Here is a 26,774-nt window from a genome sequence, read left to right as displayed (position 1 = left end):
AAAACATGATCATTCTTCCAAGCTTACGTGTGCCTCTTCACATAACCTCGAGAACTCAACCACCAAATACAACCCAAGCTATAGATTTCTTCAAGTGGTATGAAAATGAAGTGAGAAGTTGTCAAAGGAAAGAAGAAATTAATATCTAATCATTTGTTGAGCATAAATAAAGATTGATTACCTGAAAAGCTAATACAGTAGTCAAACTTCTAGCAAAACAATATACTGTAGAATTAGAATAGACCAAAATACTATGGAACAGTGCCTAAGGCAAAGGCTCTGGACCCAGTCTGTCTAGGCTCATATATCCCACTCAATCACTTACTAGATTTGTGACTTTGAACAGGTCTTGAAATATTTGCTATTAGTGTCATATTACCACCATCAAGAGAAAGAAAAGGCAAAAAAAAAAAAAGATAAGAACCCCAAAGAGATGAGTACAAATATTTTTAAATTGAAAATTAAGATGAAATGCCTAACACATAGCAGGTGCTCAATAAATATGTACTGGATGAATGAGTGGATAATGAATGAAAAGAATAAAATATGTGTGTGCAAGAAGCATGCATTTTTTTAAAGAAATATATATACAGTTGATCCTTGAACAACATGCATTTGAACTGTGTGGGCCCACTTACACACCTATTTTTTTTCAATAACTATAGTATCTGCATTTTCATTTTACAGGTCTTTACTTAAGTGTGGGGAAAAGTCTGCATCTGATTAGCAACTGCAATATGTGGAATCAAAAGAACTAGGGTTTGAGTCCTAATTCTATATAAACTGCTTCAGCTTCCTGCCCTTGGATGAGTCATTTATCAATTCATCTGTTTCTGAAGCAGAGATAATAGTATGAAGATTTTCAACTGTGTGGGGGGTTGGCACCACAACCTCCACGTTGTTCAAGGATCAACTATACCTCCAAAATTGACTCTGGGAAAAACAGGAAACTTAACATGAAAACTTGAGGAGGCAATGGCAACCCACTCCAGTACTCTTGCCTGGAAAATCACATGGACAGAGGAGCCTGGTCCATGGGGTCGCTACAAGTCAGACACAACTGATCGACTTCACTTTCACTTTCAAGCATTGGAGAAGGAAATGGCAACCCACTCCAGTGTTCTTTTTTTTTTTTTTTCTACTCCAGTGTTCTTATCTGGAGAATTCCAGGGACAGAGGAGCCTGTGGGCTGCTGTCTACAGGGTGGCACAGAGTCGGACACGACTGAAGCGACTTAGCAGCAACATGAAAACAAGTTCGTTATCAAAAAGAATTCCTTTTTCGCCTCTTCCCACCCCCAAAATACCAGGTTCAATTTTTTTTTTTTACAGGGTAGTTTTAACAAATTTTCACAAAACAGATATAAAAGGTTTGAGAAAAGAAATGGATAAATCTATCCAACTCACTTTCCAAAGCTAGTATAATCTTGATACCAAAATAGGACAAGGACAGTATAAACCAATCTCACCAGGAATACAAATACAAAAGCTAAATCCAGGATATGTAATAATTAAATGATAAAATTGTTATACAACCCACAAGACTTTTTTATCAGAAAGTCTATCACCATAATTCATCATAATTAGTAGAATAAAGATTTAAAATACCATATCATAATCCCAAAAGATGTAGAAAAAGCACTTTAAAAATACAATGCTTATTTCAGCAAATGAATGGATAAAGAAGCTGTGGTACATATACACCATGGAATATTACTCAGCCGTTAAAAAGAATTCATTTGAACCAGTTCTAATGAGATGGATGAAACTGGAGCCCATTATACAGAGTGAAGTAAGCCAGAAAGATAAAGACCAATACAGTATACTAACACATATATATGGAATTTAGAAAGATGGTAATGACAACCCTATATGCAAAACAGAAAAAGAGACACAGAAGTACAGAACAGACTTTTGAACTCTGTGGGAGAAGGTGAGGGTGGGATGTTGCGAAAGAACAGCATGTATATTATCTATGGTGAAACAGGTCACCAGCCCAGGTGGGATGCATGAGACAAGTGCTCGAACCTGGTGCACTGGGAAGCCCCGAGGAATTGGGTGGAGAGGGAGGTGGGAGGGGGGATCGGGATGGGGAATACGTGTAAATCTATTGCTGATTCATGTCAATGTATGACAAAACCCACTGAAAAAAAAAATAAATAAATAAATAAATAAAGTACTATAAGTAGGTATAGGTCAACAAGTCACTTACAAAGATTCACATTTGAAATTAATTTGATATAAAATACAGCTTTCAAATTTTTAAAATAAAATACAGCATTCAATGTTTAATATTTAAAAAAAAAAATACAATGCTTATTTCTAACAAACACTGTTGACAAATTAAGAAGATAAATTCCTTAACTTGACAAGGAGCAAATACCAAGAAACTATATAAAATCATACCTAATAATAGAATTTTAAGTAATCTCATTAAGGAAAGGCAAGACACAGATGCCTAATATCACCTGTGCTCTTCTACCCAGTACTAATATTGTTGTATCTAATGCAATAAGATAAGAAAAAGAAATAAGTTATACAAGAAGTTAAAATGAAAAAGAAAACACAGTAAGAATTTAGAAATGCATTGACTGTCCTTGCAGAAAATCCAAGAGAACCTACAGATAAATTATCAATATTTGTAACAGTTGAAGTCAGCAATACTGAAAAAATGAATAGCACTTACAATAGCAACAAAAACTATAAGACATTAGGAATAAATACAACAAAAGATGCCTAGGACTTATGAAAAGAATTACAAAATGTTAACATAAAAGTGATGTGTTAGTCGCTCAGTCCTGTCCAACTCTTTGTGACTTCATGGACTGTAGCCTGCCAGCCTCCTCTGTCCTTGGAATTCTCCAGGCAAGAATACTGAAGTGGGTAGTCATTCCCTTCTCCAGGGGCTCTTCCCCACCCAGGGATTAACCCAAGTCTCCTGAACTGCAAGTGGATTCTTTACTGTCTGAGCCACCAGGGAAGTTAACATAAAAAAAGATCTAAATAGGAGTGACATCCGCAAGATGGCAGAAGAGCATGTCTCAGGCTCTCACTCCTGACTGAAGATACCAAACTTAACAATATCAAATCACCTTTTTGAGAACTCTAGATACTAATTAAGAGGTTGCAGCACACCAGGCAAAACAAAAAGGAGTCACCCTAAAGCAGGATCCAGGCTAAAGAAGCACCTTCCACTGTAGACATCCTAGCCTCACAGCGGAAGAAAAGGCTCTTAAACCTTCTCCCGGGAAGTGGTACACATTACTTTCACTCACATTTCACTGGCCCACGCAAGTTACATGGCCCAGCTTTATATCAATGGGGCAAGAAGTGTAATTCTTTCATTGGGAAAGCAGAAAAATATTTTAAGCAAATAACAACATCTAGCAAAATGGCCTCTGAAATTGGGTAGGCTTAGGCTTTACTAGCCAGGTGCTCCTGGGAAAGTCCCTTATTCTCCTATAGAACCTATATACTGGAGATGACAGCGCCCACCTCCCAGTTGTGACAAAGGTAAATAACGTATTTTTTTTAAAAAGAAGGTCTAAATAAGTGACAAGGTATACCAACTCAGATAGAAACACTTAGTACTATAAAAATGCTAACTGCTACCAAATTAACCTAAAAATTCAGAATATGTGTGTGTGTGCTAAGTCACTTCAGTCACATCTGACTCTGTGATCTATGGACTGTAGCTCACCAGGCTCCTGTTCGTGGGATTCTCCAGGAAAGAAAACTGCAATGGGCTGTCATGCCCTCCTCCATGGGATCTTCCTGACCCAGTCATTGAACCCGCATCTCTTATTCTCCTGCATTGGCAGGGGGTTCTTTACCATTAGCACCACCTGGGAAGCCCAAAAATTCAGAATAATAACAATCAAGATCACAATAAGACTTTTCATAAAACTTAATTTTAAAGTTCACAGGGAAGATAATGGTTTTAAAAAACAAAGACAATTCTGGAGAAGAACAAGAACAGTGCTCTGTGACAACCTAGAGGGACAAGATGGGGAGGGGGTGGGAGGGAAGTTCAAGAGGGAGGAGACATGTATACTTATGGCTGATTCACGTAGTGTGTGGCAGAAACCAACACAACACTGTAAAGCAACTCTCCTCCAATTAAAAATTTTAAAAAAGAATAGAAGTAAAAAAAGAACAAGGAGGGGGGATTTGCTCTACCATAGAACAAGATTAATTCTAAAGCTTTAGGAAATAAGGATTCTATGATACTGGCCTAGGGACAGACATAAACCCTAAAGCACCCAGAAACAAATCCAAGCTATATAGAACCCTGGTTTATGACAGAAAAATAACACAAATTATTGGGGAAAGGAAAAGATTTAAATTAGATTCCTAACTTGTATCATAAATAAAAATAAACTCCAGATTAATCATCATCATAATAAATACAATTTTAAAACTTTGGAACTATTTAAAAAGAGTATCATGACTTCAGTGTAAAAAACAATTGTCTCAAATCAATGATTACAGCTTCCACTTTAAAAAACTAGCAACAGAAAAGCAAAAGAAATCCAAAACAAGCAGAAGAAAGATAAGAATAAAAGATCAGAGTGAAAATCAATGAAACAGAGCACAACAGAAAGAATACAGTTCTAGCCAGACTGGCTAAGGAAAGAGAAAGCGAAGAAGAGAGAGAACAAACATAAAATACCAACACCAGGAATAAGAGAGGTGATAGCCTACAAGTGTTAGAAGGATAGAAGGATAATAAGGGTATATCATGAACAATTTTATGCCAATAAATATAACAACTTAGATGAAATGAACAAATTCCTTAAAAGGAAAACACTACCCACACTGACTCAAAATAAATAAATAAATAACCTCCACAGACCTGGAATTATCTAAGAAATTGAATTTGTAGTTAAAAATGTTTCCCACAAGGGAAAAATCAAGCTCAGATAGCTTCATTTGATGAACTGCACCAAATATTTAAGGAAGAAATAATACCTTCCACACAAATTCTTCTAGAAAATTGAAGACCAGAGAATAAATCTCAACTGACTCCATGAAGTCATTATTACTCTGATACCAAAATAAGACAAAGTCATTACAAGAAGACTACAAGTATCTCTTATGAACACAGATGGAAAAATTATTTTAAAAATGTCAGCAAATCAAATCCAACAATACATAAAAAGGATACATAATGCATCATGGCCAAGTGGGATGTATCCCAGAAATGCAAAGTTGGTTTAACATTTGAAAATCAACGTAATTCATCATATTAACACTCTAGAAGAAAAATCATATGATCTTCTCAATAAATGCATAAAAATAGTTGATAAAGGCCCACATCCATTCCTAATAAAAACTCAGCAAGCTAGGACTAAAAGACAACTTCCTCAAGCCAATTAAAAGGCATATTTAAATGTTAAAGAAACAAGAGAAATTCATTTATTTTAACTTCCTTTGATCTTCAATCTTCTCTTTATAAAATCTTGCCATGTGTTATGTAAACTTAGCATCAAGAGACTATTTAGAATGTATCAAAAACTTGCAGATTAAGTGTGAACTCACAGGATAAACAATGACTTAAGTCCACAAACCCTTCCCTGACTTCTGAACTTAATATCAGAGACTGAGGTAAGTCGCAGTTTCCTCATCTCTGAAACAGAAATGGTGACAACTTATGTCTGACCTGTCTCTCGAGAATGAAGTCATGTCTACAGAACACATATGTGGGAGAAAAAGTGTTAGATAAGTAGTGAGATTTAGAGCTGTTGATCTTGTAAGATATAAAATTATAATAAACTTTAAATTTTTGAATATGAGAATCTTGGATTTTAAAAATATATATTGAGCCAGACATTTAAGAGTTCACCACTGAGTTTCTCACTCAACATTGAGCAAGCCTGAACACATCAGTCTCTCTAATGTATGAAAAGCACAACTCCTCACCTCCATTCCCAACAAATTAACAAAAGACGACAAAACTGAAGTCTTCTCCCTGATGCCCAAATGGTGGAACACAGGAAAGAGTCAAAAGCTGAACTATCGTAACCATATAACCATCTTCCCTGCTTTCAAGGGCTGGTATTCCCATCTAGTCTTTTGAAGGGAAAGGAAAAAAAAAACAGCTGTAAATTTTCTTATTTGGTAAAAATATATGAACATTTTTTTAAAATAACTGGCCAAACTATATTTTAGCAAAGAGCTAAATTATGTCCATAAACATGAGAGTGATGAAATATTTAAAATAAGATTAAAAAACAAGTAAAAATAATATGCTTAGAAGAGAGTGAAATAAACACCTTTATATATGGCTTTTTTCATATTCCTCCACCTCATCTCTTTCTTCTTTTCCTTCTTTTTTTCACTAAGGACATGTTATGAAGTAGTTTCTAGATCTGGGCAAGAATGAGTTAAAACTATCATGTTTCACAAAATAGATACTTATGATAGAATTAGTTCTACATACATGCATAAGTATACTCATAAAGGAATATGTAAATGATTTCTACATAAATGGGTAACTATGAAGAAAAGTAAGTAGTACATATATTGATATGAAAGGATATGAATTTTTAAACACGTAAGAATTTATCTTAATGAGCATCATCCTTCAAAGTACAGAAGATTATTCTAATTGACAGAGAACCTCAAATAGAGTCCGAGGTGTTTTATTTTAATAAGCAATTGGGAGTCATTAAGCAAAGAACATGGGATTTCCCTGATGGCTCAGCAGTGAAGAATCTGTCTACAATGCAGAAGACACAGGAGATGTGGGTTCGATCCCTGGGTTGGGAAGATCCCCTGGAAGAGGAAATGGCTACCCACTCCAGTATTCTTTCCTGAAAAATCCCACGGACAGAGGAGCCTGGCAAGCTACAGTCCAAAGGATCGTAAAGACATGACTGAGCAACTGAGCACAGAGCAGCACAGGGAGGGACATAAAGCTATGTTTAAATTAATATATAATTTAATAAATAATGCTACACTGTAAAAGCAGAATTAACCAAAAATTCAATTATGTTAGATAATGGACAAAAGAAAAGGAGTAGCCTCCCCCTCCCCTCAAAAACAAAAAGCTGAAAATTTTAAGCCTGGAGAATCATGAAAATGTTAGTATCACTGGAGATACTAATGTCAGTGGAGATTACACAGCAAGTTAAAGAAAATGAACCCTGTTTTAGATACGCTGCATATGATATTTCAGAGGAACCCTCAAACAGAATAATTTAATTGACAATCAAAGCTGGAAACACATTAGAGACAGAAAAAATAAGCCTCGTCAACACAGAAATGACAGTTAAAGCCTTAAAAGTAGAAGATATCTGAAGTAAATGTAGAATGATGATGAAGAATAATAAAGGGAAGAAAGGCATATTGGTGACTAAACTTTAGGGAATATCCTCTGTGTTACCAAAGAAGCACTACATAGTACTTACCACACAGTATTTTATTTTCACACTGTATTTTATTATAATGTCCTTGTGGCAAGGCAGAGGTTCAATAAAGGTTTACTGGACAAAAGTACAGATAATTAGGGACAGAGAAGAAAGAAAATTTTTAAAGAACATAAACCATTAGAGAGGTAGGAAACCAGGGAGATTATCTTGGTCATTGTTTATTGCTGTTGCTGTTGTTCAGTCACTAAGTTGTGTCCGATTCTTTGCAACCCCATGGATTGCAGCACATTAGGCTCCTCTGTCTTCCACTATCTCCTGGAGCTTGCTCAAATTCATGTCCATTGAGTCAGTGATGCTATCTAATCATCTCATCTGTCATTAATCCAGCATAAAGAAAACACCCAGAAATATGAGCCTGTTTGTATAGGAATTGATCTGAAGTATTCAAGAACCAGAGAAAAAGTTCCCCTAGAAAGAGGAGAGACCTTATTTTGGACACTGAAAGAAATCATCTGAGCAATGAAAAGGATTTAACAGCTAACAAACTGAATTCAGAGGCATACTATTAATTTTGTACAGATATGTGATTCTTTATCACCAGGAAATTTGGTGGTTAATCCATCAGCCACCAGAGACATACTGATGAAGTTAATTAATAGTGAAAAGCTTTGCAAAAGGACCAATTTAAAGCAGTTTGCTAATGTTATAGGAATGCTAAATAACAAAAGTAATAAAGGCATAATTAATGGTACATAAACCAGAGAGCTAAGGGATTCAAATCTTAATCTTGGACAATTTCCTCTGTGAGCTTCACTGAGTTATTTTTGTTACTAATTAGCAAGAATAAATAGCATTATTGAGTGAAAGCTAATATGAGGCCTAATAGCTAGAGAGAAGACAGGCTAAAGTTGGCTACTAAATGTGACCGACGATGAGCAAATGACTCAACTTTTATTGTGTACTTGATATGCAGTACTTCCTCTTTATACAAATGTTAGCCACCTCAACTTTATCACAAGGATATGAAAATAGTTTAAACAAATATGCACAAAATTTGTTAAAATAACAAATTAAGTCAAAAAGACACAAATTGTCTAAAGTTTGTATTAGCATAATAAATAGATGGTTATTCCATAAACTATACTCAACACCTGATCTCCCTAGTGTTAACAATTACCATAAAACCATTTCCTTGTACTTAGTTGGCTTTTCACTTTTTTCAAAGCACTTTCACAAATATTAGTCAAAGATTAGTCAAAGATCATACATTATGTATGATCTAACCACTCATTGTGCCATACAGGTTTATGTTGCAGGAAACAGTCTTTCTCCTCCCTGGTGTTAATGACATATTCTCTTTTATTTTTATGAATTTTCATTTCTTTCAAAGCACTTTCACACACTTAAATGGAGCAGCAGCATTAAGAATGATCTTTCCACTCTTTGCATCATCTCAATGGCATAATCCAAAAAAGCAGAGAACTAAAAGATTGATAAATGGACTGGATGATTTTGAGGCAGTCAATTCATGATTCTTAAAGTTGAATTCAGATTTCCTGAGAGTCTTAGAATTGCAGCAAACTCTCCAGGACAGTAAGCCAATTCTTTCTTTCTTACAGGCATTGGCTTTGGGAGGCAGTATAACTAAATAATTAAGATATCTTAAATGTGGGATTAAGGGGAGAAACCAAATATATCATGTTTACCAGTGTAACCCCTCTGTGTCAAGCACAAAGCTAAGTAAACAGTAAATACTCAATAAATCATCATTTTGATTGTCACCACAGGGAGAAAATTCTACCCAAGCTCCCACAGAATTTATCTCCTACAGAGTGAAGAACAAAAATCTCAATTTATTTTTTGTTTTATTACACTTCCTTAATAATTACTGCTTTTAAATGTGTGCACACCAAGCAGAATATAAACAAATTAAAACCACAGAGCAAAAAGCTGAAGTCTATTAGGGATCCAGGGTACAGACAGCTGGAAGGTATCCATAGATTCAGAGGGCCAAGAAAATTTGAAAGGCAAATGGGAATACACCTGATGACCCTTAAATTAACAAGCAAGCACTTTTAAATCCCCATGGTTAAACTAAAAACTACTTCAAAAAAGAAGTTTCAAAAGGCAGAACTGCTTCCTATATGTTTATGTCTTTAGTCTTTCATATTGTGAGTTGCAAAAAATACATTTTTTTTTTTTCTTTGATATGACCAAGATAAAGGCAGGTACTTTGGTTTTAGGCAATTGAATTGCTGGAAATCTGGGTATAAATTAAAATTTTAAATTGATTGTATTTTAAAAAGCATTAAGAAACCATGCCATTTTAAAAAGTCCAATGGAAAAAAAATAAATAAAAAATCCAATGGCGATACATTTTACCATTTATTTTATAACATAATACCCTTCTAATGTAGCTTTTTGGTTGTTTCTATATTTAATACATGGCGTATTTTCTTAAAGAATGACAACATAAGTTCAAAAAACACTACAATCTACTTATATTTCAGATTTAATTGGGAAAAGTTTCTTTTAACAAATTATTTTGTAAAAGTTGTAAATTTAGCACTCATTAGGAAAAGACAGGCCCACTGGACAATAGTTACAAATCACACACCCATAAAAGATAAAAAGGAAAGCACAGTGGTTCTCAAATCCTTCGGTTTCCTTAAACAAATGTATGTCCTTTGGTTGTAGATTATTCTCAAATCAAAGGAAAAAAAACTTCTAAAATCAAGGTCACTGAAAACGCCTAAACCATACCAACTTTGACATGTGTAAAACAGTGTTAAAACTAGCCAGAGTGATTTATAGTAAAAGTATTTTTCCATACACTATTTCTCTGAGATAGATGGGAACAAATATTTTACTAAAGATTGTATTTCACATCTGGGAAAACTTTGCTTGAGGTTGTACGGAACGTATTCAGAGAACAGTGACCTAGGTATCTTGCCTTAGGCCTAGACAATTTTTTTCCTGTATCTATACAATTTTATAGATCATCTTTCAGTAGGATTCTAGATAAACTAGAGGATAAACTATTGCATAAAACACATGTATACCCAAAAGGTATTCACTGTTTATCTGACATTCCAATTTAAGTGGGAGGCATAGTTTTATTTGCTGTATCTGATAACCCTATCTTTCAGTATATATTGTTTCAGAAAATACCAAATTTATTGACTGGAAGAGACTTAATCTTGTGGAAGCTGGGTATAATTCTTTACCTTTAAGGAACTTCTTGAGGACCAAACCACCATAAATGCTTCCTGTAGCAGCAACTGTAAGAAACAGAACACAAAGAAGTATCACAAATGAAGCAATTAAATGGATTTTATCTAAAGAATCATATGGGAGCCTGAAATCACTGTTGATAGATACAGAATATTTAAAAGATGGTCACTAATAATGACCATCACAGAGATCATAGAGAAAGCAAGGGAATTTCATGAATCCCAGAGAAAGCAAGGGAATTCCCAAAAAACATCTACTTCTGCTTCACTGACTACACTACAGCCTTTGACTGTGTGAATCACAACTAAATGGAAAATTCTTAAAAGACACAGGACTATCAGACCATCTTATCTGTCTCCTGAGAAACTAATATTTGGGCCAAGAAGCAACAGTTAGAACAGGACATGGAACAACTGACTGGTTCAAAATTGAGAAAGGAGTACGTCAAGGCTGTATATTGTCACCCTGCTTATTTAACTTCTTTGCAGAGTACATCATGCAAAATGCTGGCCTGGATGACTCACAAGCTAGAATCAAGATTGCCGGGAGAAATATCAACAACCTCAGATATGCAGATGATACCACTCTAATGACAGGAAGTGAAGAGAAGCTAAAGAGCCTCTTGATGAGGGTGAAACAGGAGTGAAAAAGCTGGTTAAAACTGAATATTCAAAAAACTAAGATCCCAGCATCAGGTCCTGTCTTGCTGTATCTCACTGTTCGCTGAGGCATGAGCCGGGAAGCTGCAAGAAAACACAAGGAGCCACAGGAACGGCAGACATGTTTATTCTCTCCTGACTGGCATGGCAGCCACAGCAGCAGCAGGCATGTCCCTCATGGATGACCCAGCGGACACACCATAACCCGGCCACAACACAGCCATAATGAGGACGCAATGGCGTTTCAGGTGGAGCTTATATATGTTTACAGAACAAAAGTGGCCTGTGGCCAAGCCGATACACTGTGGCGTGCATGCGCAGAGCTCTTGCAAGTGATCTCAGCTGTTACATAACCATGTATTCACAGAACGTGGGGCGAGAGCATGAGAGGCCATGGGGCGAGAGAGCTTGACCATCACTATCTTGGCTAATTTGCTCTTTCCCTACAGGTCCCACCATTTCATGGCAAATAGAAGGGGAAAAGTGGAAACGGTGACAGATTTTATTTTCTTGGGCTCCAAAGTCATTGCAGACGATGACTGTAGCCGTGAAATTAAAAGACGCTTGCTCCTTGCAAGAAAAGCTGTAACAAACCTAGACAATGTATTAAAAAGCAAAAATATCACTTCATTGACAAAGGTCCATATAGTCAAAGCTATAGTTTTTCCAGTAGTCAAGTACGGATGTGAGAATTGGACCAAAAGAAGACTTGAATGCCAAAGAACTGATGCTTTCAAATTGTGGTGCTGGAGAAGACTCTTGAGGGTCCCTAGGACTGCAAGGAAATCAAACCAGTCAATCCGAAAGGAAATCAATCCTGAATATTCATTGGAAGGGCTGAAGCTGAAGCTCCAATACTCTGGTCACCTGAGGCCAAGAGCTGACTCATTGGAAAAGACCCTGATACTGGGAAAGATTGAAGGCAAAAGGAGAAGAGGGCAGCAGAGGATGAGATGGTTGGATGGCATCACCGACTCAACAGACAAGAATCTGAGCAAACTTTGGGAGATAGTGAAGGACAGGGAAGCCTGGCATGCTGCAGTCCATGGGGTCACAAAGAGTTGGACACAACTTAGTGACTGAACAACTAACAAAAAGCACCAAAGAAGTTACTGGAGGCTACAACTGTTCAGGGGCAGAATAACTTCTTAGAGATGAGAACCAAATAGCAACTCCTTTACCCATATTAAATACCAGGGCTGCCTCTTGGATATTACTATTCCTGATAGAAAAAAAAATCACAGGAAGACTGCAAAGTATGGCTAATAACCAGAGTATCTCATGCCAATGAGTCATATTCCAGTATAAGATTCAATTAACATTTTTGGTCTTTAACCAATTCAGTCTTTAGTAAATTTACTCTTTACCAGACTATCAGGTAAGAATTTTCTTACCCAGAGTTCTAAATCAGAACATTAGAACACCTAGAACAATTTCAGGGAAAGAGGGTAAGTGAGGGAACAGGCCCCTAAGAGGGTGGGGAAGATCAGAACCACCTGGAGGCTTTTTTCCCCAAATAGAACATGCCTTCCCCCAGAGAGATGTGACCCCATAGTTAAGAATCTAAGAATCACTGCCGTAAGAACAAATGGAAATGTGTCAATACCTCAAGAAATATGTATTCTTCTGGCAGGGAAAAAAGGTTGAGAATCACTGATCTACAGTAAGAGGCAGTATCATTCTCCAAATGTGTGCTGTCCAATACAGCAGCTGTGCGTGCATGCATGCTAAGTCACTCAGTCATGTTCAACTCTTTGCAACCCTATGGACTGAAGCCCGCCAGGTTCCTCTGTCCATGAGATTCTCCAGGCAAGAATACTGGAGTGGGTTTCTTTGCCCTCCTCCAAAGGATCTTCTCAACCCAAGGATCAAACCCAGTGGCTTAAGTCTCCTGCTAGTTTTTTACCACTAGCGCCACCTGGGAAGCCCAATACAGTAGCTACTAGCTATTAATACATGAGGCTATTTCAATTTAGCTAAATTAAATGAAAAATTCCTTTAACAAAAATTTAACAATTTTTTAAATTTAACAAAAAGCATTTTTAAACTTAGTGTTCTTCACAGGCATACTCTAGTTCTGACCTAAAGGAGTGGGTGACTGCCACTGGGACAGGGATTGGGAAGCTGCTGGCAGGCTGACACTAGTGATCAGTGAGGAGCTAGAACGTTAACAAAAAACAATCCACACCTGTATGTCTCACAGTGTGTCCACGATGCTTCTCAACTGCATATCTCACAGTTTCCTCTAACATCCTTCCTTAGTTTTAACAAGTATCCTATCAACAAATTGTTAGAAATAGATCACCTGGGGTGAACACGTGCAGGGAGAACAATCATCCTGCCTGCTCCACAGATTTTCAGCTATGCTTCCAATCTTTCTGTACTAAAGCAATAAAACGCTATCCTTCAAATGCAAAGATGACAGAACAGGTATTTTTAAGCAACAACATTGTCCCAAATTCTCTTTATAAAACAGAAGATGACTTAAGGGCTTCCCTGGTGGTTCAGTGGTAAAGAATCCACCTACCAATGCAGAAAACACAGGTTCAATCCCTGATCTGGGAAGATCCCACCTGGCTCGGAGCAACTAAGCCTATGCACCACACCTATTAAGCCTATGCTCTAGAGCCCGGCAGCTGCAACTACTGAGCTCACTGCTGAAGCCTGCACACTCTAGAGCCCATGCTCCACAACAAAAGAAGCCACTGCGATGAGAAGCCCGTGTACTGCAACTGGAGAGTAGCCGCTGCTTTCTGCAACTAGAGGAAAGCCCATGCAGCAATGAAGACCCAGAACATCGAAAAATTAAATAAAGAAAACTTTTTAAAAGTCAGGTTATAAAAACAAACAAAAAAAAGATGATTAAAAAAAAACTACAAGGTTACATATGTTTGGGAAATGCTACATACTAGAGCCCATTTTTAAAGATTCACAGTCCATGCTGGCATATTAAAGGTTCTGAGATCTAAAATAACAAAATTCATTTGTAACCAGCACTCCCCAAGTTTAGATGACTGCATAACTCCTTTCTCAAAATTCATATAAACATCTTGTAACACACATTTTGGGAAACACTGGAATTGTTAAAGTCTTGAACAATGATAGGAAAAAACTATATATAGTCATTTCTCAGCTTCTCATAGATGGATCATTCCAGCAATAAAATTTTCTGATTTGTTGTGAATTGCATTATGTGCCTCTGAAAGAGATTTTGAAGACTAAAGCCCAACACTTGTGAATACGACCTTATTTGGAAATAGGGTCTTCATAGACGTTATCAAGTTAAGATGGAAGTCATACTGGATTAGGGTGGCTCTAAATCCAACTGGTATGTCCTTATAAGAAGGCCATGTGAAGAGAGAGAACGTTACATGAAGACAGAGACTGGAGCAATATGTCTGCAAGTCAAGGAACACCAAGGGCTTGCTGGCAACTACCAGAAGGTAGGAGACAGCTAAGGAATCGATTTCTCCCTCAGAGCCTCCAGAAGGAACCAACCCTACTGACATCTTGATTGTGGACTTCTGGCCTTCATAACTGTAAGAGAATAAATTTACTTTGTTTTAAGCCACCCAGTTTGTGGTACTTTGTTACAGCAACACTAGGTAATGAATATGTCATTCTTCATCATCAGAGATTGCAGGCCAATGACATCACTCACTTTCAGATAAAGATGGCAGATTGAACATACATATCTACTTTCACTCTCTCCTGAAATCTCAATACAATAGAAAAGGAATATTTTTAGAAGCAATAAACCCACAAAGATACAGAATAAGAGAGATGACTTTAATAAAATTGTATTAGGTTGGTGCAAAAGCAATGGCAGGTTTGCATTGTTGCCATTTGCCATGTAATATTGGAAAGGAAAAAAAAGTGAAAATGTTAGTCACTCAGTCATGTCCAACAACCCTTTGCGACCCCACGGATAGCCCACCAGGCTCCCCTGTCCATGGAATTTTCCAGGCAAGAATACTGGATTGGTAGCTATTCCCTTCTCCAGAGAATCTTCTGGACCCAGGAATCAAACCTGGGTCTTCTGCATTGCAGGCAGATTCTTTACCGTCTGATATTGGGATACATTTTTAAATAAATGAAGTTATGTTATACATTGTTTTAATGCTCATTCTTGGTTTGGTTTTTCCCTAATGACATTACTTGCTGTTTATTTTATATTTATTTGAGACTATGGAAATAATGTTAGACAAAAAGCAAATTCAAGCGATTTTCTTGAGTTCAAATGGATCATAAAGCAATGAAGACAACGCACGACATCAACAATGCATGTGGCCCAGGAACTGCAAACGAATGGACAGTGCAGTGGTGGTTCAAGAAGTTTTGCAAAGGAGACAAGAGCCTTGAAGAAAAGGAGTATAGTGGTTGGCCATCAGAAGTTGACAACAACCAATTGAGAGTCATCATCAAAGCTGTTCCTCTTACAACTAGAGAAGTTGCCAAAGAACTCAATGTCATCCATTCTATGACTGCTTGGCATTTGAAGCAAATTGGAAAAATGAAAAAGCTTGATAAGTGGGTGCTTCATGAGCTGACCAAAAATCAAAAAAATTGTCATTCTGAAGGGTCGTCTTCTCTTATTCTATGCAACAATGAATCATTTCTCAATCAGATTGTGATGTGCAACGAAAAATGGATTTTATATGACAATCAACTCAGTGTCTGAACTAAGAAGCTCCAAAGCACTTCCCAAAGCTAAACATGCAACAAAAAAAGGTCGCGGTCATTGGTGGTCTGCTGCTGGTCTGATCCACTGCAGCTTTCTTGGGGCCTCCCAGGTGGTGCTAGTGATAAAGAATCTGCCTGCCAATGAAGGAGACGTTAAGAGACATTGGTTTGATCCCTGGGTTGGGACAATCCCTTCTGAACCCCAGCAAAACCATTACATCTGAGAAGTATGCTCAGCAAGTCGATGAGATGCACTGAAAACTGCAAAACCTGCAGCCCGCATTGGTCAACAGAAAGGGCCCGATTCTTCTCCATGACAACGCCCAACTACACGTCACACAACAAATGCTTCAAAAGGTGAATGAACTGGACCACCACATTTTGCCTCATCCGCCATATTCACCTGACCTCTGGCCAATCAACTACCACTTCTTCAAGCATCTTGAACAACTTTTTGCAGGGAAAATGCTTCCACAACCGGCAGAAGGAAGAAAATGCTTTCCAAGAGTTCATTGAATCCCGAAGCACAGATTTTTACACTATAGGAATAAACAAACTTATTTCTCATTTGGCAAAAATCTGTTGATTACAATGGTTCTGATTTCTATTAAAAAAAGATGTGTTTGAGCCTAGTTGTAAGGATTTAAAATTCATGGTCCAAAACTTCAATTACATTTGCACCAACCTAATAGAAACAGAAAGGAGAAGGAAATGGCTGGATAGTAGGTTAGGTGCTACAAGACATTTCACACTTGAACTGAATGACCTGTCTTCTCTTTGTGTACCTAGCAGTAAACTTCAAGAGGGGTATGATAGTTTGGGTTGCTGTTAACTCTGCGTGAACTCCATTCTGGCTGAACAGAGTTCCCACCATTCCTGAGAGAGGTAGTGAGCTACACGGCAAGAGTGATGTTTTTCTGCATATGGTTGTATTAGCTTGTGCACTGATCATGATCCAATAAACTGTGGTCCGAGTGGAACACTGGAGTGAGTAGCCTTTCCCTTTTCCAGGGATCTTCCCAACCCGGGGATCAAACCCAGGTCTCCCGTACTGTGGGCGGATTCTTTACCAGCTGAGCCACTAGGGAAGCCCAAGAATACTGGAGTGGGTAGCCTTTCCCTTCTCCAGTGGATCTTCCCAACCCAGGAATCGAACTGGAGTCTCCTGCATTGCAGGTGGATTCTTTACCAACTGAGCTATGAGGGAAGCCCCCGTCCACAGTATATGTTTCTACAATGTTTCATGACAAGCACATATCACCTTTCCTCCTGCCAAGAAGAATAAAAATATAAAGATCAGAGACAATAAACAGAAGAGAAATGCTCCTTATACTAGATGGACTGAAGTGGTCCATTAGGCTCAAAATGTCTATGTAATTCAGTTTCTTGCCAAAAGCTGTTGTGACTCAAGTCCTTTGCTTGGAGTGAAATCACCCTGCCACTCTGACCACAGTTTATTAGATCATGATCAGTGGACAAGCTAATACAACCATATGCAGAAAAACATCACTCTTGCCGTGTAGCTCACTACCTCTCTCAGGAATGGTGGGAACTCTGTTCAGCCAGAATGGAGTTCACGCAGAGTTAACAGCAACCCAAACTATCATACCCCTCTTGAAGTTTACTGCTAGGTACACAAAGAGAAGACAGGTCATTCAGTTCAAGTGTGAAATGTCTTGTAGCACCTAACCTACTATCCAGCCTCAACTGGGACTCAGGGTGACTCCTCTCAGGCTGACAGGACAACTTCATTCCAAAATATCCTTCAATAAACCTATACACACACATCAAAAAAGCAAGACAAAAAAGTTTTCACTTCACAAATTCAAGAAAATTAGCTATCAGGGCCACTCAATGCATCAGCTTTCCAAGAATACAGGCAAAAAATGATGAAATAATAAGAGCCAAATGGAAGAAACATATATTTTCAAATTAACTGCAAATTAGGATTATCAAAGTATGCACCATTCATCATTTCATTTCTTTTCATTTTTCGGCTCTTTTCCAACCAGCAAAGGCTGGGTATGAAAGAGATAAAATTCAATGTGATGTAATTTAGTTGTGAAAAAGGAAGTTAAAACCAAGAGCAAGAGTTAGATGGTTTTTGAGTAATCTGAATTTAAACCAGTAAAATAAATAATCTTCTGCTAAGTCATTCTACTCACCTTTCCTGTATGACAGATTTGTAAATCACCAGATACCTATTTCATAATCATTTAAGTTTAATTATGGAACAATTTAAGTTTAATCATGGAACAATTCTGGAGCTGATAAAAGATAAAACACTAATTGAAATTTTTAAATAAAATATAACATAAAACATGATAAAACAGATTGAAATTAATATCTTTTCTTCCTCCACTTACTAGTTGTTACACAGTGAAGAGTATTTGCTTGGTGCTTAGAATTTAATGCTTCTATGGAAATCACTAGCTGTCCTTCTAGCAATGCTCCCTTTGATACTCCTGCTGTTTCACACCTCTGGTGAATTATTAAATATTTCAAAATCTGGAAAGGGCACAATTCAAAGAAACCACAATCTTCTTTAAAAATCATGGTAACAATAAACTTGTATGATAGTTAATAATTCTCATTTCCAAAAAATAATATTCTTGCTTGCAAAATGTCAGATTTACACTTGTTAAGGAACAAAGCATTGTGTCTAAACAGAGGAAATAGCTAGGTGAGTGACATAAAAGGGAGACAGTGAAATTCAACACAATGTCCAAAACAGGAAATGAAGACAACAAACTGTTTTATTCAAAGGATAAATTCATCTGGAAATAATAAGTTGGAAAAATTAAGTGGGAGTTTGTTTTTCCTGTTTCTTTTTTTCTTTCCAAACAGAAGTCAACATGAAGATTATGAATAATAATGGCATCTGCTTGTGAATCTTTACTTTTCATTATATCAACATTTCCCAAGGTCAAAATACTAGTTAAGAGCACTGACTTTGGAAGCAGATTACCAGGGTTTGAAACCCTGATGAGTCAAATACTAGCATGTGACCTTGTGCAAGTTACTTCTCTGTAACACTGCTTCCTCACTTATAAAAATGAGGACAAATCTACTACATATAGTGGCTGCCAAACGTAAGCAAAACAATATGTTCAAAATGTTTAACACAGTGCCTGGCAGATAGTAAATGCTTAATAAATATTAGCTATTATTTCTAATAAAGTCATCTGCACACAATATTCTAACTTGAACAGGTCTCGAAGGTATCTTGGTAAAACATTCAATCTTGATCATTTTAAAATAAAATATATTGTATTAAATTTCCATGATTATTTATGAAAGTAGACTCTCACTTCCACACTGAGGTACCTGTAGCAAAAATTATTACCCTGCCCCCCTTTTTTTTAAAGGCAGAAAGATCTCAGCATGAGAACATGGGAACTAAGATCCTAATTTGTACCAGTTTGTAAGGATGGTTTTCAGGCTTTTCTACAGTCTAACACTTTCCCTCACACATCCTCTGACTTACTGTGCTCCCTCTGTTCAGATTTTCCCGCAGTTTATCCATAATGAGAGAGCAGTTGGGAAAAGAACACTAGCCTGTGAGTCAGAAGCTCTGGGTTCTATCCTAGCTTCTGTTATCTGTAAAACCTCCAACTTTCTTTGACAACAAAGGCGGCAGGAAGATTGGGAAAGCTCGAGGTGCCTTCAGGTCAACCTCTTGTAGACTATGGTTCTATTTAATCTGTCTCTGTGGTAAAGAATCTGCCTGCCAATGCAGGAGACCTGGTTCCACCCCTGGGTCAGGAAGATCCCCTGAAGGAAGACATGGCAACCCACTTCAGTATTCTTGCCTGGGAAATTCCATGGACAGAGGAGCCTGGCCGGCTACAGTCCATAGACGGGTCGCAAGAGAGTCCGACATGACTCAGTGATTAAACAACAAACAATTAAGTACTAGCTAGTTCTAGAGGTCTTCCCAATCTTCCTGCCTTCTTTGTTGTCAAAGAAAGTTGGAGGTTTAGATTTTACAGATGACAGAACCTAGGATAGAACCCAGAGCTTATGGGTTCTGCTTCGACGAAAAACTGACCCATTGGAAAAGACCCTGATGCTGGGAAAGAGCGAAGGCAGGAGAAGGGGACAACAGAGGATGAGATGGTTGGATGGCATCACCGACTAAATGAACCTAAGTTTCAGCAAGCTCCGGGAGTTGGTGATGGACGGGGAGGCCTGGCGTGCTGCAGTCCATAGGTCGCAGAGTCGGACACGACTGAGCGACTGAACTGAATGACTAGTAATTAATCCGTCTACGGTTTACAGTTAACTACGAGGTCAGTAAAGAATTCAATCAGGTAAGGCTGTGAAAACTCTGTCACGAATGAATGAAAGCGGCCACTCTGTGCTCGGTGTTCAGTCCCACCCTCCAGAGCATCTCAGGTCCATGGTGGTCTGAGCTGGGTGACTGAGGCGTCCGAACCTCAGGTTCTCATCACCCCGCTGTCCGGGCCCTGACCCAGGAATCCCCTCCAAAACTCTGGTGATCCGCGGGCCTGACCCGGCCTTCCCTCGCCCCCACTTCAGCACAAGTTGGCCTCGACTCCCCCCGACGCCGTCCCCCCTCATCCCTGCTGTCCGCGCGCTCTCCCGGCACGGGCTGCCATCCGAGCTCGAGCCCTAGCGTCCGCTGAGGTGTGGCAAAACCCTTGAGCTTCCTGAGTAGCTTTCTTAGGAGTCAGGTGGCGGCGGGGGGGGACACCCGCGCTCAGCGGACGACCATGCCCCTCCCCACACACACTGACTAAATACTTCTGAGCGCCCCCCGCGCCGGGTTTGACTGCCCAGGCGCTCCTACGCCTCGCGTCTCATCTGCTCCTCACAACCCCGCGAGGGACAGGCTGACTTGAACCGAATCCTACCATTCCCGAACCTTCCTTCTCCCTCAGGCAACGCCAGCCCCCTCTGCCCAAACTTCTCGGCCTCCTCACAAGACCCGTCTCCTCAGAGTGTCCTCCTTTGCTTTCTCTCCCTTCCCGGCATCACCTCGCAAACTGCCACCGCCGGCCCCTCCATTCCGCGCCGGGAGCAGCAACCGCACCCAGTGGCGGGGCGCCCGCGGGGGCTACGACCTCCGCCCGCGCCAGTGCCCACGCCCACGCCCTCGTCTGGCCGCCCGACGCCGTCCCTTCCCCTTCCCCCGCCCCCGCGCGCTCCACCCACCGGCCCGCCGCGCCTGCGCATTCGGCGCCCCTCCCCCTCCCAGACGCGGAGTGCCGCCGGGACCTGCCTGGCGTGGCCAGGAGGGCCCCGTAGTGGCGGCGGCGGCGGGTGGGCGGATGGCTGGGCGCGCGGCGGCGATGGGGAGAGCCTGCGGGTGGCAGCCGAGGCTGTGGGCGAGCAGGAATGAGGCCAGGCCACGACTCCTCCTTCCTCCCGAAAGAACTTTCCCACGGTCCCGCCGTGAGGTGCAGCCCTCAGCCCTTGGCCTCTCGCCTGGAGAGGGGCTGAAGTGCCGGATGCGGGATTCCCAAGCCGGTGCCTGACCTCCGAACAGTCTCACCTCCTGGAGGGGCTGCTCCAGGTGCCCCACGCCAGCCTCTGGTTCCCAGACTTTAGCAAATAAAAAAGAGTTACATGTTAATTTCAGGTTTTAAAAATATTTTAATCGTACCTGTATCCTATGCAACATTTGGGACATATATATACTAAAAAAAAAAAAAAAATTGGTTCATCTGAAATTCAAAACTGGACTTTTGAAATTCAAGACTTGTATTTTATCTGGCAACCTGTCCCGAGCAGGTCCCCAGCTTAATCCTCGGGTGCCCAGCCAGCGATAGTTAGGATCTGGAAAGGAACAAACTCCCCACGTTTGTGCATTAAATATGCCAATGACAGGACCAGGGTTTCTTAGTCTCTGGCTCACAGGAGAAGCTCCGGGAGAGCATTCCCAGCTGATGGGAAAGAAGGTAGTCCTCCAGACTCTGGCTGGTGAGCTCAGGGCTGGTCAGGGAGGGGCAGGTAAGAGGGGCTTGAGCCCAAACTGATAATTTGGCAGCTGGTTCCTCAGGCATCCAAAAGAAAACTAGTGAGAGAGAGTCCTGCCTGGCAGAGTTGCCCAAGGAGGAGGGTGGGGCAGGGTGTTGGCTGCTTTCCTTCAGGGAAAATTCTTCCACCCCAGCTCCAAGAAGCCAGGACTGGGCAAAACAGGCAGGGGAGCTGGCAGAGTGCCTGTCCCGAACACAGCTTTGGTGCTGCTCCATAGTATATGTGTACTGAGACCTGGATCATAGCCTTCTTCATCTTTGTTCAGTGCTGTGGACCACCCTCCCCACCTCTGTTGCTCACAGGTAGACCTACTGGAGAAAAATGGCTTTTATTATATTTATGGAAAGTTCATCATAATACCATCTGGGACTTGCTAAGATAGCTAACATTTGGGAAATCATTGGCACCTTCCTCTCCCTCACTCTCTTCTCTCTCAGGTGTCTGCTTTAGGAAGGTGATTGCAAAGGGAAGGGAGCTAAGATTGACTGACAGCCTGTTGTCAGGTAGCACTGGCTCTTTACATACATTTTTTTTTTTTTTTAACTCTCACAAGTACCTTGTGCGATCGTTGATGAGTGAGAAACCAAGATGCTGAAGATGGCTATTTAAAATACTTCCTATGGCAAGTGTTGGCTCAGCAGAAAATGCCCCACCTTGAGAATGACACTGGGATTCTCAGGAAGGGTGGAGAAACAGTCCCAGTGTAGAAGTACTTCAGATGAGTTGGTCTTCAAGCCCTTGTCCTTGGAGTGAACTTCAGGGATGAACAGGCACTGGGACATCCAACATCATCCTAGAGTTAACGAATGCCTAACAGTGATAGCCAGGGACCAGACATAGGCAGAAGTGATAAAGGGAGCCTGTGATCTGAGGGCCTGCCATCAGGATCGCTGCCATATAAACCATTGTAGTCAGCAAAGTTTGATGGGGACTTGCTGTTCTAAGTGGCCTTCACCTTTCGTTTATCTTAAGTAGTCCTCCCAACCTTCTAAGGGAGGTATTGTTATCGTTGTTTTACAAATGATGAAACTGAGGTTCCAAGAGGAGGTTGTATGACACTGAGTTTGTAAATGGCAGAGCCAGAATCTGAAATAATAACCTCTTTATTTATTCGCTGCATTGGGTCTTAGTTGCATCATCCATGGCATGTGGAATCTTAGCTCCCCAACCAGGGATTGCACCTGCATCCCCTGCATTGCAGAGCAGATTCTTAACCACTGGACCACCAGGGAAGCCCCTGAAATAAAAATCTCTTAACCACTCTTTCCACTTTCCTACAGCTATGCAGTGCATCTCCCACATGGATGTGACCTGCCTGTTTGTCTCAGGGTTCCGCAGTATAGGGACATCAACGTGACCAGGAGAAGCCAGCCCCTCCGTGCAAAAGCTAAGACAATGACCTCAGATACATTCACCTCCCTACAAACTAAGGCTTGAATGAGCCACAGCTTCACCCTTATTTCACCTGTGAGTGTGTGCCCCCATTCTGTTTGGGGTCTAGAACCTTACATACTACTGGAGTGACTCCACATTATTAAAACTGTATTTACTCAGAGCCCATCCTCAAAGTAGTGGAATGTTAGAGCCAGAAAGGATTATAGAGGTTATCAGTGATACCCAGTAGATGAAAAAATTGAGGCCCAAAGAAATGAAATGATCTGTGTGAGGTTAAGTTCATTTTAGTCAACCAGGTCAACGAAAGAGCTTTCGGATGCTGCTCTGAACATGTTCAGAGTCTTAACGAGCAATGTCTTCAGGGGGTCGGTTCTCCCCAGTCCTTAGTTGTTGTTGTCTTTAAGTTGCTAAGTCATGTCCAACTCTTTGCAAGCCCATGGCCTGCAGCACACCAGGCTCCTCTGTCCTTCACCATCTCCTGGGGTTTGCTCAAATTCATGTCCATTGAGTAGGTGATGCCATCCAACCATCTCATCTTCTGCCCACCCCTCTTCTTTTGGCTTCAGTCTTCCCCAGCATCAGGGTCTTTTCCAATGAGTCAGCTCTTTGCATCAGATGACCAAAGTATCGGTCCTTTTAATGAATATTCAGGATTGATTTCCTTTAGGATTGACTGATTTGATCTCCTTGCAGTTCAAGGGACTCTCAAGAGTCTTCGTCAGCACAATTTGAAAGCATCGATTCTTCAGCACTCAGCCTTCTTTATGGTCCAACAACAACCAGTGCTTAGACTTAGTGGCATATTGACTGCCTGCATTCATCTACTTACCTCAGGATTTGGATCACTGGTGCATGCCCACTTTACACATGCTGTTTATTCTGAGAAGAAAGCCCCAGTCTGGCCAAAGAGACCCCATCTGAAGAGCCCCGGATTGATTCTGACCCAAACCCAAGGGTTTGAGTAGAACCAGAACATTTGAGGAAATGCTACCAGGTCAACAGTGGTATTTCAGGAACCGTGGAGCTGCCTTTCTGTTTGAGTGTGCCCTCTCTGGGTATATCATTACTGGATACTTAGGAACTAACTTGTTCCCACCCTCTTGGATAGCATCACCAACTCAATGGACATGAGTCTGAGCAAACTCCAGGAGATAGCAAAGGACAGGGAAGGCTCGCGTGCTGAAGTCCACAGGGTCGCAAAGAATCAGATGTGACTTATGGACTGAACAGCAACCACCTTGTTCCCAGGCTCCCCTAGAGTGTTCAAAGGCCCTGAAGGAATGACGCTGGGCGCTTAAGTGCAAAATATCCCTGAGGTCCTCTTTCTCAGGCTGTTGCAAAACTAAACCCCCTTGAGCAGTTTCTTTCCCCCAGGGAAATGGTTAAGAGAGCCTGTTTCTCATGCAGGCAATAGAGAAGGGTTAACTGCTTCTCTCGGGTCCTGAGTCAAGTCTGTGCCCCACCAGTTCCCATAACCGGGTTTCCTGAAATGGAGCAGGTCCCAGGTGCCTCTCCACTAATCACTTCCTTGGAAATGGGGCCAGGAAGCTCAGATTAGCTCATCCCTTCACCTTCTTGAGGCCTTCTCCACCCGGAGCACAGAATCTGGGGCAGCTTCACGACTCACCTCCCTCTGCTTCCCTCTCAGGGGTCACACAGGGATGTTCTTGCAGAGGCAGGTTAGGTTATGGAGGGCACTGGAGGCCATAGGCGTGCTGACTTCTGTGCCAATTCTTGGACTACAGCAAAGGAAAGATTCTCCCCCCAAGACAGTATCAGTGTTTGTAAAACTAGAGTATTTCTTCACCCCCACCCCTATGTTTTCTTCCTCTCCTTCTTAGAATGACTGACTGTGATATTAGGTAGCTTCCTGCTTTTCCTGGCTGACAATCACCCTTTGCACTGATTTCTCATTTACTAGTAGCAGCTTTTGTAGCCAGCCCAGGAGGTAGCATTCCTTTCCTGTTAGTGTCCAGTTTCTCCACTTCCTAGGTAACCAATGAAATCTATGTCACAAAGTAGTTCTCCTCTCCTGACTGGCTTTTTACCTTCTCTCTAGGCAGGGCTGCCTTTGTCCTGCCAGCTGGTGTCCACCACAAGGGATGTAGTCTTTGTATAACAGAAGACTTGGGAATGGAAACAGCTGTGTGATCTGGTCATGTATGGCCAAAGTAAACTTGTTGGTTCAAAGGCCAGATGATCAGCTTTATTTGAAAGACATGTAGGTTGACTGGGTCAAAGATTCTTCTTCTAGTTGCTTCATTAAAGGAGGACACTGATTCCATATGTTCAGTCTTGGTTTAGCTGTATGATCACAGTTGTTGTTCAGTTGCTCAGTCGTGTTCGACTCTTTGCAACCCCATGGACTGCACATCTGTACATGACTACTGCAAAAACTACGGCTTTGACTATATGGCCCTTTGTCAGCAAAGTGACATCTCTGCTTTTTAATATGCTGTCTAGGTTGGTCATAGCTTTTCTTCCAAGGAGCAAGTGTCTTTTAATTTCATGGCTGCAGTCCCCATCTGCAGTGAGTTTGGAGCCCAAGAAAATAAAGTCTGTCGCTGTTTCCATTTTTGCCCCATATGTTGCCACGAAGTGATGGGACCAGATGCCACGATCTTAATTTTTTGAATGTTGAGTTTTCAGCCAGCTTTTTCACTGTCCTCATTCACCTTCATCAAGAGGCTCTTTAGTTCCTCTTCACTGTCTGCCATAACGGTGGTATCATCTGCCTACCCAAGGTTATTGCTATTTCCCCTGGCAATCTTGATTCCAGCTTGTGCTTCATCCAGCCCAGCATTTCACATGATGTTCTCTGTATATAAGTTAAATAAACAGGGTGATAATGTACAGCCTTGATATACTCCTTTCCTGATTTTGAACCAGTCCATTGTTTTATGTCTGGTTCTACCTGTTGCTTCTTGACCTGCATACAGATTTCTTAAGAGCCAGGTAAGATGGTCTGGTAGTCCCATCTTTTTAAGAATTTTTCACTGTTTGTTGTGATCCACACAGTCAAAGGCTTTAGCGTAGTAAATGAAATAGAAGTAGATACTTTTCTGGAATTCTCTTGCTTTTTCTAGGATCCAACAGATGTTGGCAATTTGATCTCTGGTTCCTCTGCCTTTTCCAAACTCAGCTTGTACATCTAGACACACTCAGTTCACACACTGCTGCTGAAGCCCAGCTTGAAGGATTTTGAGCATAACCTTGCGGACATGTGAAATGAGCACAATTGTATAGTAGTTTGAACATTCTTTGGCATCGCCCTTCTTTGGGATTGGAATGAAAACTGATCTTTTCCAGTCCTGTGACCACTGCTGAGTTTTGCAAATTTATTGACCTATTGAATGCAGTACTTTAACAGCATGATCTTTTAGGATTTGAAATAGCTCAGCTGGAATTACATCACCTCTACTAGTTTT

At 40.5% G+C, this 26,774-nt stretch overlaps 1 protein-coding gene across 5 annotated transcripts in view; it reads right to left on the bottom strand.

Moving 5' to 3' along the window:
* The window catches only part of RCE1 (Ras converting CAAX endopeptidase 1), a 78,410-nt gene extending 57,313 nt beyond the window's left edge, over positions 1-21,097 (bottom strand). The window contains exons 1-3 of one of the 5 annotated variants that reach the window (XM_043451074.1): positions 20,950-21,097; positions 18,315-18,456; positions 10,600-10,653 (exon numbers count right to left, since the gene is read on the bottom strand). In XM_043451074.1, coding sequence (XP_043307009.1) covers positions 10,600-10,653; positions 18,315-18,456; positions 20,950-20,979 — 226 coding nt within the window. In that variant the 5' untranslated portion in view covers positions 20,980-21,097. Of the gene's footprint in view, positions 1-3,699; positions 3,716-10,599; positions 10,654-18,314; positions 18,457-20,949 lie in introns of those variants that run through there. The other 4 variants (XM_043451079.1, XM_043451077.1, XM_043451076.1 and 1 more) reach the window with 4 other exon arrangements.
* Positions 21,098-26,774: the final 5,677 nt, after the last annotated feature.

Source organism: Cervus canadensis, chromosome 29, assembly GCF_019320065.1.
Source record: "Cervus canadensis isolate Bull #8, Minnesota chromosome 29, ASM1932006v1, whole genome shotgun sequence".
Lineage (NCBI taxonomy): Eukaryota > Metazoa > Chordata > Mammalia > Artiodactyla > Cervidae > Cervus > Cervus canadensis.
Note: the sequence above shows the minus strand (reverse complement) of the source record. Positions and strands in the feature narration are given on the sequence as shown.